General features: G+C 41.8%; 1 protein-coding gene across 1 annotated transcript in view; it reads right to left on the bottom strand.

Annotated features, from left to right (window-relative positions):
• The window catches only part of HADHA (hydroxyacyl-CoA dehydrogenase trifunctional multienzyme complex subunit alpha), a 51,213-nt gene that overhangs the window by 9,779 nt on the left and 27,049 nt on the right, over positions 1-14,385 (bottom strand). Inside the window, exons 8-13 of the mRNA XM_047851543.1 lie at positions 13,036-13,158; positions 12,428-12,546; positions 10,136-10,192; positions 8,178-8,287; positions 2,642-2,776; positions 208-379 (exon numbers count right to left, since the gene is read on the bottom strand). Coding sequence (XP_047707499.1) covers positions 208-379; positions 2,642-2,776; positions 8,178-8,287; positions 10,136-10,192; positions 12,428-12,546; positions 13,036-13,158 — 716 coding nt within the window. The remainder of the gene's footprint in view (positions 1-207; positions 380-2,641; positions 2,777-8,177; positions 8,288-10,135; positions 10,193-12,427; positions 12,547-13,035; positions 13,159-14,385) is intronic.

The raw sequence follows: 14,385 nt of genomic DNA, 5'->3' as shown, positions 1-14,385 counted from the left end.
AGGTTAATAAACTACTTGATTTTCTTCCCTCAGGACTCAGATTTGACTTTTGTAACTACGTAGTGTGCACGAATTGACATAAAAACTGAGGTTTGGAAATGAACAGCCCTATAAAGGGAACCATGAGTTTCTGTTTAAAAAACAAAACAAAAAACAGCCCGTGTCCTCCACTCACTGGGATTCAAGTACAACAGGCCTCTTACTTACCGCTTCTACTTCCTTTAACACTCTGTGTTTAACATTAAGATCCTCAAAAACAGCTTCAATCACCATGTCGGCCTTTTCAAAACCCTGGTAATCGAGCTGTCCAGTCAAGTTGCTGAAAATGGAGTCCCTTTCAAATGATGTTAGAGCTTTCTTCTTCACTTTATCATTCAATCTAGAAGAAACACAGTCCTAGTCAGAGGGGAAGAATAGGAAACTTAACATCTACCGAGCGTCCATGGGCCAGACGGTACACTATGTATTTTCAACCAATACTGTGAGGCAGTTCTTTTACTCCCGTTTTGACAAAGAAGAGTTCCTCAAACAGGCTCAAAGGGATTCACGGGCAAATGGCTAGGTACTAGGGGCCAAAGACAGGCCGGCCCCCAAATCCACATTCTTTCTCCTAGAAGATGCCTCTAAATGCAGAACTTACATAAACTCTATTACTCCTGAAACAGTTAAATTTGTCCAGAAGAGTAAACGCAAACACTAGAGTGGCAAAACAAAGGAGCAGCTCTAGTAACTCTCTAACAGAGGGAACACCCCACACGTGTCCTAGACCACATGGACTTCTACCTGATTATGCATCATTTTGTTATTCTATAATTAGAACCTTCTGGAAAAGAGACCAAGCATGACTTCTTATATTCTTTCTCATTTATTTATAAGTTTATTTATTTATTTTGAGAGAAGAAGAGAGTGCATAAGCAGGGGAGAAGGGCAGAGAGAGAGAGGAAGAGAGAATCCAAAGCAGGCTCTGTGCTGTCAGCATGGAGACTGAGGCAGGGCTCAAACTCACCGTGAGATCACGATCTGAGCTGAAATTGAGACTCAGATGCTTAACTGACTAAGCCACTCAGGCACCCCTATTTCTTTTATTCTTAAATCCACTTCCCAGTTAGCATGTGGTAGCACACTGTATTGATTACATAAAATATTAACTCAAGGTTTCTTATTTCCCATAGGGAGTTAAAAAGGATTTCTGCGATTTAGACATTTAACTGATTACTTTTCACTGCCAAGAAAAACAGGCTCTCTTAGGTTTTAATCTGACCACACTTTCAGAATAACTGACCTAGAGTTTTCATCTGAAGGAAGAACGGAGCTGAATCACATTCAGTAATTTCCTTAACCAAAAGAAAAATTCAAGCCACAGGGTAAGTTCAGACAAGTATTCAATCAAATTTCTTGGTTTCTGACAACCGTGTCAGCAGTCAGCAAACAAAATGCTCATCAGAGTTCAAAACATCATTAGTTGCTCTAATTCTAATGCCTAATCTTGAAACTGTCTTCAAGAGAGGCTAGGAAACACGTGTATGCCCAGTCAGCAGTATGGTGAGGGGCACCTGCCAGAGGCTGACGTTTCTGAAGCACAGAGGGAAACCTGGGGCACCTAACTCCAAGAGAGACAGAGTGGCACCTGTTCTCGAGCAGCAATTTTTCATTTCAGTGACCGTAGGAGATGGTGTTTGGGGATGCTTACATGCTAGTCTCAGGGCAACGCTGTTATCTAGCTAGCACATGCCAATTTTGGCGGGGGGGGGGGGGGGGGGGCTCAGAATCGTTTACTCCAACTCCTTGCTATCTTACAATAACCTGCCAAAATGATTAAACCTGCCATGTCTTGGGTAGCACAGTAGTAGCAGCAGAAGACTCTCTGCAGAAAAGAGGTCAAACATGATTAAGCTACATAACGCATTGAAGAAAAAAGCTCATTCAACTACAAGTCACGTGTAGGGCAGTCCAAGTGCAGCAAGCTTATTCATTACACTGGAGCGGAGAACTGAGCTGAAACCAGTTCCTAGTTTGGCCAAGCTGCTGCTCTGCTTTTCCCCCTCTGCAAAACAGGGAGTGGGGACCGGGGGAGGAGGAGGAGGATGTGGGCAGGAGGGAGAATAATATTCACCTTTTATTAATTCAAAGGTAAGATGGAGACACATTCTGTAAAGACTCAGACATTGTGCAACCAAATCTGTTACCTGCTTCTCCACAGTAACGCAGCCAAGAAATATAAGGTACACGAGTTCTGATCCCAGCCCCAACCTTCAATTTGCAGTTATGACACATTTCCTCACATCCTCTTCTTCCACAGAGTCATGCTGTTTCAATGTTCCATGACAATACAGCAGTGAAATGCAAACTATCAAAATTCACAAACACGAGGATTTCTAGTCTTGATACCAAAGCATAAAATAAATGGCATTTAAAAATATCTGATAGTTTTCTCTTCTGCATTCAGACATTACAGATTCCAGTGACGTTCATGGTTCATAATATGTACAACAATATGAAGGGAAAGGAATCACGGTTTCTAAAAATCAAAGGAAACAGCTTAACTACTGAGCATCCAGTACTCACCACGTTCAGGAAAAAGGAACCTGTAATGGCAAAAAACAAACAGCATTCTGCTGACAGAGGCGGAGAGCTGGCTCACCCTTTGAACACTTGTTGCTGTCCTCGGTCCAGTCCGGCTAGTGTAGCATCTTTAAGGATGGTCTTTATGCCCTTATCCACAGACACCTGGGCGATGCCGGCCCCCATCAGCCCTGCACCAAGAATGGCTAGGTGCCTAGAAGGAAAGCATAAGTGACTTTTGGTAAACTTATCACTTCAGTAAAAGTGGGAGACTGTCCAAGTTATAATCCAGTACACCAACTAAAGTGGGCACAATGATAAGGTATTTTAAACAATTTTTATCTGTAAAAATATGCCTTTAATAAGTGATTTTCGGAGTTAAATGCAAAAATCCATTAGGTCTACAAGAGTTGGCCTACACAAGAAGACAGAACTATATTGATCTTCAATCATACCTTAAGATCACTGAGAACAAAACAACCTGGTTTATTCTGAAGTCAACATGAGTATTCTGTTTTCCAAACAAAAGCCAATTTGCAGTGATGTGTCCAAAGACATACCACTTCTTCCACTTAACTTGTTAGTGATTTTACCATTTTCCAGTAAGTTTTCATTTCTCCTGAAATTTGTGCCAATTTTACTCCTTATATGGATTAGATCAAAATTCTCCTGGATGGCTTCTTTGCTTCTAGACCTAACCCCGCTATCCCCCAATAATACCTCCATATATCCACATTATTTTTGTCCTCTCAATTACATTCTAAGCATTTCATGGGCCAGAGATCATACCTGATTACTCTTTTTAAATTTTTTTATTTTTTTTAATGTTTATTTATTTTTGAGACAGAGAGAGACACAGCATGAGCAGGGAAGGGGCAGAGAGAGAGGGAGACACAGAATGTGAAGCAGGCTCCAGGTTCTGAGCTGTCAGCACAGAGCCCGACGCGGGGCTCGAACTCACGAACTGTGAGATCATGACCTGAGCTGAAGTCGGATGCTTAACCGACTGAGCCACCCAGGCGCCCCTCTTTTTAAATTTTTAAAAATGTTTTATTTATTTTTGAGACAGAGAGAGACAGAGCGTGAGCAGGGGAGGGGTAGAGAGAGAGCGAAACACAGAATCCAAAGCAGGCTCCAGGCTCTGAGCTGTCAGCACAGAGCCCGACGCGGGGCTCCAACTCACAAACTGTGAGATCATGACCTGAGCCGAAGACGGACGCTTAACTGACTGAGCCACCCAGGCGCCCCTCTTTTTAGTTTTCCATAGTTCCGGAGCAATGTGCCATACTCCCAGAGCAAATAAAAAATTTTTTCCAGAACGATTTCCTTCAAAAAAGAAGCCTAAATTTACAGCACTATGTAGACATAAATTAGAGTTGTAATACAGGTTAAAGTTTCATTCCTAACAATTCTGATTATAATGTTCAGAAATCATATTTATGACCCAAAAAAGGAAACCTAATTTCAAGTCCTGGAAGCAACTTTCAAATGTAACTTTGTAGTAACACACTTACACGGTTAATGTTAAGTAACTGGAGAACAATGAGAAAACAGGATAGAGACATACATATAAAGAACAGACTGAGGGGCGCCTGGGTGGCTCACTTGGTTAAACATCTGACTCTTGATTTCAGCTCAGGTCATGATCTCACATTTCATTGTCGAGCCCTGCACGGGGCTCTGTGCTGACAGCGCAGAGCCTGCTTGGGATTTTCCTTCTCTCTCTGCCCCTCTCCACTCATGCTCAGTCTGTCTGTCTGTCTGTCTGTCTCTCTCTCTCTCTCTCTCAAAAAAACACAAAAAACAAAAAACAGGGACTGAAAAGATTGATACATTTATTGTGTGAAAACTAAAAATTTCTGTTACACAAATGACCGCACAAAATTAAGATAAACATAGGATAGGAGGAAATCTGCAACATATAGCAGCAAAGAATTACAACTTGGGAAATACAGAACATGCATATTATCAATTAAAAAAAGACAACCCAGTGGTACCTGGCTGCCTTACTCAGTGGAGTGTGTGACTTTTGATCTCACCGTCATGAGTTTGAGCCCCAAGTTGGCCATGGAGATTACTTAAAAAACAACAAAAAAGGACGGGATGCCCGAGTGTCTCAGTTAAGCATGACTCTTGATTTTGGCTCAGGTCATGATTTCATGGTTTGTGGGTTTAAGCCCTGCATTGGGCTCCGCATTGACAGCATGGAGCCTGCTTGGGATTCTCTCTCTCCAGCCCCCTCTCAAAATAAATATACTTAAAAAAAACAAAAAACAAAACAAAATGGACAACCCAGTAAAATGGGCAGGGCTTATATAAAGCAATTCACTAAAGAAAAAAACTCAAACTGCCAATAAAGATGCTCAACTTCCCTGGGAAATGCAAATTAAAATGGGATATTCTTCCCCTACCAGATTAGCAAAAAGTTTAAAAGCATCAGTGAGGGGCGCCTGGGTGGCTCAGTCGGTTGGGCGGCCGACTTCGGCTCAGGTCACGATCTCGCGGTCCGTGAGTTCGAGCCCCGCGTCGGGCTCTGGGCTGATGGCTCAGAGCCTGGAGCCTGCTTCCGATTCTGTGTCTCCCTCTCTCTCTGCCCCTCCCCCGTTCATGCTCTGTCTCTCTCTGTCTCAAAAATGAATGAAACGTTAAAAAAAAAAAAAAATTAAAAAAAAAAAAGCATCAGTGAAGATGTACAAAAACTGCTTTTTTCACTGCATGGCTGACGGAAGTATGCATTTGCCCTACTTTGGAGGGCAAATTTCTTACAGCTAAAAATCACATACTCTATGACCCAATGATTCTACATCTCATTCTGTACTCTAGTGAAATGCACTTATGTACACAATGACAGGCTGTGATGAACAGTTGTGCAATGTTTGTAATAATGAAAAATCGGAAACAGCCATCAATCCAGCAGTAAAAGATTAAGAGGAAGGAGTTAATTGATATGTACCAATATACATAGTCTCCAAGTCATACTACTGAATAAAAAGAGCAAGTTACAGGCTTTATACCGAAGGGTCCCTTTTATATTACAACATTCAAACCATAAACACAAAAGAGTATCAGTTAATATTTAATCTCATTTAAAACAGTTTTCTTAACATTTATTTATTTTTGAGACAGAGAGAGACAGAGCATGAACGGGGGAGGGGCAGAGAGAGAGGGAGACACAGAATCAGAAGCAGGCTCCAGGCTCTGAGCCATCAGCCCAGAGCCTGACGCGGGGCTCGAACTCACGGACCGCGAGATCGTGACCTGAGCTGAAGTCGGACGCTTAACCGACTGAGCCACCCAGGCGCCCCTAAAACAGTTTTCTTAAAGAGAATAAGAATGCATTCTCTGCATAGAGAAATTAATTTATAAAAAGAGAACACAGATAAGGAACTCAAGTCATTATCCAAGGTGAGGGGGAAGAGCCCAGAGAGACAGAAGTGGAGGAAGCAGAGGTGTTACAACTGGGAAAGCAGGAAAAAGGATCCCCTTTCTTCAGTTCTTCGAGGTTCTTTATTCAATTCTGTTCAACCTACTCTGCCCTGAGTACCCTATAATGAATTCCCAATTAAATCCTCATTTCTAAGATGATGTTACCTTTTTCCTCAATTGATTTCCCAAGTTAGATCAACTCTTATATCATCCTATTTTTCTGCCCATTTAGTTCTAAGTTTTTGAATGTCTTAAAAAATTTTTTGTTTTAATGTTTGTTTTTGAGACAGACAGAGAGACAGAGCATGAGCAGGGGAAGGGGCAGAGAGAGACGGAGACACAGAATCTGAAGCAGGTTCCAGGCTCTGAGCTGTCAGCACAGAGTTTGATGCGGGGCTCGAACTTACGAACTGTGAGATCGTGACCTGAGCCGAAGTCAGACGCTTAACCTACTAAGCTATCCAGGCGTCCCTAAGTTTTTGCATTTCTGAGCCAAGGTGATTTTTTCTTATCTGCAAATACTTATTTAAGGATATTTAATTCAAGTTTGGAAGTGTTGTGTTACAGTTTTCTTCTGTATTATGGTTGTTTTTTGTATTTTGATTCTCATTTTTTAATTTCTTCTTATAGGAGATTCATGTGGATGTTGCCTGTCTTTTTTGTGTATTTGGTATAACAACACCTTTCCAGATGGTATATGCTATCTACATATGACAGTAAAAAGTATATGCAGACAGGGGTCTGCATATATGAATCATACTCATATATGAGTTTGGAGTGGCTCATTAGGTTTCTTTCTTTTTTTTTTATTAAAACTTTTTTTTTTTAAAGATTTATTCATTTTTGAGAGACAGAGAGAGACAGAGCGTTGAGCAGGGGCGGAGCAGAGAGAGGAGACACAGAATCTGAAGCAGGCGCCAGGCTCTGAACTGGCAGCACAGAGCCCAACACGGGGTTTGAACTCACTGACCACAATGACCTGAGCCGAAGTCAGACGCTTAACCGACTGAACCACCTAGGCACCCGTTTATTTTTTATTTTTTTAATGTTTATTTTTGAGAGAGACAGAACATGAGCAGGGGAGGGGCAGAGAGAGAGAGAGAGAGGGAGACACAGAATCTGAAGCAGGTTCCAGGCTCTGAGCTGTCAGCCCAGAGCCTGACACGGGGCTCGAACTCACAAACCACGAGATCATGACCTGAGCCAAAGCTGGACACTTACCGACTGAGTCACCCAGGCGCCCCAGACTAGAGGCCTGTTTCATGCACTGTAGGGTGTTTAGTAGCATCCCTGACCTCTGGCTCATTAGATGCCAGTAGCAGCTGTGACAACCAAAAATGTTTCCAGGCATCTTCAAATGATGCTGTGGGGGGGTGGGGGGGGGGGGGGCAACAATGCCCAGGATGGAAACCACTGAGCTAGAAGATGAGTCTAGGAGCATTATTAAATTTTGTTTTTTAAATGTTTATTTATTTTTGAAAGAGAGAGAGAGAGACAGAGAGACAGAGTGCAAGCAGGGAAGGGGCAGAGAGAGAGAGAGGGAGACACAGAATCTGAAACAGGCTCTGGGCTCTGACCCGTCAGCACAGAGCCCAATGCCGGGCTCAAACCCACAAACTGTGAGATCATGACCTGCGCCGAAGTCGGATACTTAACCAACTGAGCCACCCAGGCACCCCGGAGCATTATTAAATTTAAAATGCTGAAGAGCTATTGGGCAGTGTAGCACTGAAAGGCTTTCTGAAAAGAAGAGACATGAAACAGGCAAGTAGAATCTTTAATGTTTAGGCTGTAAGCTAGAGGAAGGAAAAGCCTTTAATAATCTGAACGAGGCTTTATTTTTTTTAATGAGAAAGTATGAGTTCCCAGAGATGGTATCTCAAGTCACAGGGAGAGACAAGACCATTAAACAGTGCAGAGTGTGTTTGGTTTGGGAACAGGGGATGTAAACCAGACTTCCAGGGGACATCAATAGTGAGACAAGAAAGCCTCTATAGAAGCCCTTTTGGGGGGGGGGGGGGGGCGCCTGGAGAAAACTCAGCCCAGGCAGCACTTTGAAAGTCAAAAAGTTCTTAGTAGGAAAACGGATCTAATGTGCTCAGGACAGAGGAGGCGTAGGGAAGACCGAAGGTATAAATCTAGCTCTGTAGAGAAACCCACCAAGGCGCCCTAGGTGGCATTTAACTTACTTCACGTCCTTCTGCGGAGTTCCAAATTTATTCTTCTTACACAGGACCTGACCATGATAAAGTCCCATCAAGGCCTTTGATTCTTTGGTCATTGCAAGCTCTCCAAATTTCTGAAAAGTAAAGGAGAACAAGAAAAGGTGGAATTTCACAGTCTCAGTGACGGGGGTTCCTTCGGTCAGGTTTGTCTGCAGAGCAGAGGTAACACGTGAAGCCCTGGGTGGGGCCTTCTCACCTGCAGCACTTTCCGACAACTGTTTTGAAGATGCTATGGATACATTGGAGCTCTCAGACTATGTACACCAGAGGTGGCAGTAACCAACCTTTTTCATGGAACTGGAGTGTCAGGGCCCAAACAGACCTGCACAGTCATCCCAACCAACCTTCTCATTTTAAAGGCTGGAAAGAGGAGGCCCGGACAAATTAAGCTTAAGACCACACCACCTGGAGTGACAGAAATCGAACTCACACCCAGGCGGTAGGACTCCCAACTCTGGTCCACCCCACGTGACAACTGCCACTTTGAAAAGTGCCCTAACACTTATGGAGAGCAAATCTCAGCATGAGACTTAGAGTCTGGGTTTGACAGAACCGGGTTTGAATCCTGACCCTGCCATTTCCCAGTTGTGAAGCTTTCTTTATCCTTAAACGGGAAAAACAACACTTATTTTACAGTATTGCTGGAATTAAATGAGAATGCTAGTAAAGTGACTAGGGTCTCAATGTCAGCTATCATCATCATCAATATTACTAGAATTAACTGGTATGGTTACAGATAGCACTTCAAAGGAGGAATCCCCATAATAAAGTTGTTCTCATGTCCTAATATAACATGAAACAATAGAACATAAAACAATGTTCTAATTTTTGTTTAATTACAAAAAATTTTTTTTAATGTTTATTCATTTTTTGATAGAGACAGAGCGTGAGTGGGGGAAGGGCAGAGAGAGAGGGAGACACAGAATCTGAAGCACGTTCCGGGCTCTGAACTGATAGCACAGAGCCCGATGTGGGGCTTGAACTCACAGACGGTGAGATCATGACCTGAGCTGAAATCAGATGCCTAACCGACTGAGCCACCCAGGCACCCCTAATAATGTGGAGTCTATTCAATAAACCAGTGATATTCAAAGTGCAGGTAGAGATCCATCAGTTGTTGTAAATTTAGTGGGCTGTGGTAAGTAGAACAGATAGGACATACTGCATACAACGTACGTGGTGAGGCCAACAATTGATCTGTGAAACCTATGCTTCAATTTTTCTGTACATATGTATACATGTACCTGGATCAGAGACAAAAGTCTAAATCAGAGTGGACTGTAATAAGCGACCCAGTACAATACATGTTTTCTCTTGAACTAGTCCCAAGCTCTTCAGATACCTTTTGTCTTATTATCAGAGAGCAATCCATTTTCAAGGACTGCTTAAAACTTAAAAAACAACCCACACCACTTAAATCTGCAATATCACCAACTTGTTGGAAAAGTGGGAAGAGGTAAGGCTGGTTCATATGCCCCTCTGTCTTCTTTTAGTGGGTATGTGACAGTTCCTTCCATTTTCTAATTCACCAAGAGAGGCTGGCCTTCAAAGTCTTACCTCAAGGCCCTAACAAGTAAGAAACATAATTTTCTATCAATGTATTCATTTTATCACAACAAAAACAGCTCAACTCAGAACAAAAACATCTAAGTGATTCATTTTGAACGGATTAGCAGTCTGGCCCTGCTCTCCCTAGTTAAACCCTCATTACTGAAAGGAAGTTGGAACAGCTGGGACCACCAAGGTGTTCTTTAGCATCTACTCACTCATTGAGATTAATCAATCCTAAGCAGTGATAACCACTGGAAGGAAAAAATTTGGGATAGGCTTTGGGCACTTTTTCTTTTTTCAGCTTTATACAGAGTTTTAGATCTTGGCTTTCCTGTATCTAGTAATAAAAAGTTGAAAGGAAATAACTTTACCTGAGATTCAGAGACATAGCCAGCATCATTCCCTTGCTCAATTCCAGTCTTTACCGCCTAAAAAATACATAAAGCACCTGTTCATTGTTGTGATGGGTAGGCAAGATGTCTAATAATGCTGAATAAAATTGGTAGTTTGTTAATATTCAAAGAGTAAGTCAAAAGTCTGGAATTGGAGTAAGAAAGCCAGGAGGACTGAGAGGCTGCTTAAGACTGACTTTATTGTCCATCTCCGAGGCCTTGCATAAAATCCAAGGAAATGAAACAGAAGGGAATAAATAAAAGTCAGAGTAGGAAAGAAAGACAGAGTTTCCACAGCTCAAACTCTACCTCCTTATCCACCTCTAGACCCTGTTATCTTGTCAGAGAGAGAGAGACAGAGAGAGAGAGAGAGCTGCCATCAGCTCTGTCCATTTCTTGGATTTGGAGCGCTGCCCAAGTCCAAGAAAAGATTTCCCTTTTCTTCTTAATTCCCTTCCCTCCTGCTTAAATTGCTCTTCCAGACTGTCCCCTGCTTTCCTAACACAGGCACGTCCCCAGAGGTCCCCCCGAGCCCTTTTCTCCCTCTGTGCATTCTTCCCTAGGCACGTCATCTGGTTTATCATGTGGCTCATGAACTCTATAGATTCAACTTAACGTTTGGGGGAAGTACTATCTCAAGTACAATGGCAAGTATAAACGACGAAGAAGTGACCCTGTAATCACTCACCATAATTTATGGGAAAGACAAATTGATTAAAAACAAACAAACAGATAAATAAACCTACATTCTTAATTGACTTGTGTACACTCCTGTTGCTTGAGTTTCCTGAAACATCCAAACTCAACACTTCTAAAATTTAACTCAGGATCTCTTCTCTTTGGCAATTCTGTTACTACCTTCGTGTTTTTACTATTCGACCTTGGGGTCTCACTCTAACATCAAGTCTGAGTTACCAAGATGGCTTCCGACTTCAGGTGTCTACTTTGTCTCTCCTTCTAACCTGTTTTTACTTGCTACTACCATGATCTCTATGATCTATCCAGAACAAAAGTCAAATTTCCAAACTCATTACTTGTCAATCTTCTAAAATCTAGGCTCATTCTGCCTTCTGGCAGATATTTCACTATTCTCCTCCAAAAACGACCTCATGAAATGTTCCCTGTAGAGCCTCATGCTTTCTGGCTTCTGTAACTTTGCTCAAAATGCCCATCCTACCAGGTACTACTTTCTCTTCGCCTACTCTCTATACATTTTTCAGGGCTCAGGTCAAATTCTATGAGGCTCTTCCTAATCTCTCTGGTTCATAGTGATTGTTCCCTCTGTGCATTTAACAATCTTCCTCTTTCCCCATTATCTGACAGTGATCCCATGCTGGCATCTAATGCCTCTTGTACTCCAGTTACCTGCCTTACCACATACACATGTCTAATCTCCCCAGCCCAGGCTGGGAGATGAATGGGGGAAGGGAATTACGTGTCATATTTTACACATTTTGGTGTCTTTTCCTCAAAACATATCTGTTGACTGATTTATTCTCCATATTTGAAGTCTTTGATTATATGTTCTCTTAATCTTCGACTTTCTGGATTGAAGACTGAAGAGTTTTAGACAGAAGTTCTTAACCCTGGGATCATTTTAATTATCCTCCTTGACCTTTTCTTTTTAAAGTTTATTTACTTTGTGGGGGGAAGAGAGAGAATGCGTGAGCGAGCGCAGGGGAGGGGCAGAGAGAGGGACAGAGAGAGAATCCCAAGCAGGCTCTGCACTGCCAGCACAGAGCCTGACGTAGGGCTCGAAACCACGAACCAAGAGATCATGACTTGAGCTGAAATCAAGAATAGGAGGCTTAACTGACTGAGCCATCCAGGCACCCCCTCCTTGATCTTTTTCAGAACTTGTCTGTATCACTACATCTTTTTTATAATAATGGCAAAGGAGAAGTCAATGAAATATTTTAGGTACTGACAATGGTTTAGACTGAGGCCATCAATTTTGTTTTGACTACCTCTTAATTAATGCCCAATCTTTTACTGGCCTTGTTATACTGATATTATATAGGTTCCTTTCCTGGTTTATAACCGGTAGTTAGTTTTAAACGCATTATGCCTGGCACTACTTATTACCAAATATGTCAGTTTATGAGCCCTCACATAGCTTGCTATGCTCCTCCTTCATTTTTAGTGAGTACTGCACTAGCAGAATTAAGAACTTTAGTACTGGAACACATGGTTCAGAATGGCAATAAAGGATACTGCTCTATTCAAAGGGAGGAAATATGAGAAATGTGGGAATATGGGGTGAAGACTCACATCGATTATTTTCAGAGGTGCAGGATAAAGGCCTTTGGTCTGTTTTCGTACTTTTTCTTCCACCTTTTTATAAATCTGTTGCCTGACAAATGGAATGCTCATGGCATATGATGTCAATTCTGTAAAAAAAAAAACAAAACAAATGCTTTTAGATACTTCATGGAAAAAGCCTAGCCTTCCTTGTTAGTTTGTTCTGTAAACTCCATAAAAATGCAATAACTGCAGCTATCTGAAAGAACTTCTCTTTACTCTGATATAAAAAATCCAAATTGCAACCTAAGCACTTCTATACACATGGTTTAATTAGTTGATAAATGCTAAAGCTGGGTGTTGGGTGCACGGGTATTTATTACACTATTATACTATTATTCCACTCTCGTATTAATGCTTAAAAGTTTTCAAAATAAAAAGTTTAAAAAAACGGCTTTAACCAACCAGTGTAAGGTTCAGAACCCTAGAGCAGAGTTGTTGTTACACTCCTTAAGGATGCCTCTATGCTTGGAGTAGATAATGCATTTATTACCTCTTTCTCATTTCAAATTTACAGCAAATAAAATTAAACTCCCTGGAAAGAACCTTTGTCTCTGTTCTTTAATAAAGACACTCACTTTCTACTAATCCTTTGTCTCTCTTTAGAGAGATTTTCTTATCAGATAGTTCTTTGGCAAAAGTAACTGCAACTTCTTCTAGATATTCAATTGTCCGTTCCTCTGAAGGTTTTAGTCCTGGTCCTGTAAAAATGAACACAATAGATTGGAACTTTCAGCACAGCTTTCACTTTCAGCACAGCTTTCCAAGTCAGACAAGAGTCCTGAACTATGGACTCAAAAAACAAACAAACAAAAAAAACACCTGAGCAATGGTGCAACAATGTCCTCTAGATAGAACACAATGTCTTAAGCCCTTTCAGTCTGGCTTCCAACAATTCTGAGTCAGATGAAGAAGGTCTCATTAGGCCTGTATTCTTGCTGCAAAACTGGACAAAAATGAATAAATCGTAAAATCACATTTGTAAAGAAACTAGAGAGTGGTGGAAGCAATGAGGACCATATGAACTAAAATTCCAGAGAGAGAAAAGCCTGTCTGAGGTGAACTGATGATTGCTGGACATTTTCTTTTCTGAGGGTATGTTATGCTTTTGGGTGTCGGCTGAAGATCAGACTTGGCTCAAGCAGAAGGATGCTCCTGTGGGCAAGTGAAATGATCAGTTTTTGGTGGTCATGCACAAAAGATCAGAAACTAGAAGAAGCCAAATGCAAAGCTAGTCTTCCTCAGGGAACATTTGTGGAATTCTAAGGTGATACAGGAAGCTGGAAGAGCTGTGTCAAAAAACTAGAGAGAAATTTCAGTTATCATAAAATTTAGTACACAAAGTACACTTCTATACAGAAAGGGGCATGCTAAAAATACGGAACTCATTTTCCACTTCAGGCATCTGCCCAATATTGAACTTGCTTGAGGCAAGAGACTAAAGAGCTAGGCCCCCAAAATTCAAAGGCTCTTTCTACAGAGCTGTAAAAACAGACATCTATCAGGCTCTCAGTCAAAAGCCTGGAAGGAGGGGGTAGCTGCAGTTGAAAAGGCAATCTTGTGCAATCTTGCAGTATTTAGGAAACAAAATCCTGAGAGTGGAGGAGGCTGAAACAAATACACAAGCAATCTCTCCCTTAAGACATTTGCACTATTTTAAAAGTATGTGAAGGAGGAAGAGAAAGAACCAAGCCCCAAACTTCTGAATGGCAAACGTGCACAAGGCCCACGAAAGTCACAATGAGCTTGTAGAGAGGCCAACGCAACTGGAATTTGTGAAGGAGAATATCGAGAGTAGCTGCTCCACGAAAAGAGAGCTCCAGAGATCTACAGAGGGGCCCTCGAAACTTTGGCCGAATACTGTTCTCCACATGCCTGAAACGAAACTACCTGAGGCTTCTTTTTATAAAGGCATGAAAAGAAGCGTG

This window comes from Prionailurus viverrinus, chromosome A3 (genome assembly GCF_022837055.1).
Source record: "Prionailurus viverrinus isolate Anna chromosome A3, UM_Priviv_1.0, whole genome shotgun sequence".
NCBI classification, from domain to species: domain Eukaryota; kingdom Metazoa; phylum Chordata; class Mammalia; order Carnivora; family Felidae; genus Prionailurus; species Prionailurus viverrinus.
This window is presented reverse-complemented; position numbering and strand designations above follow the sequence as displayed.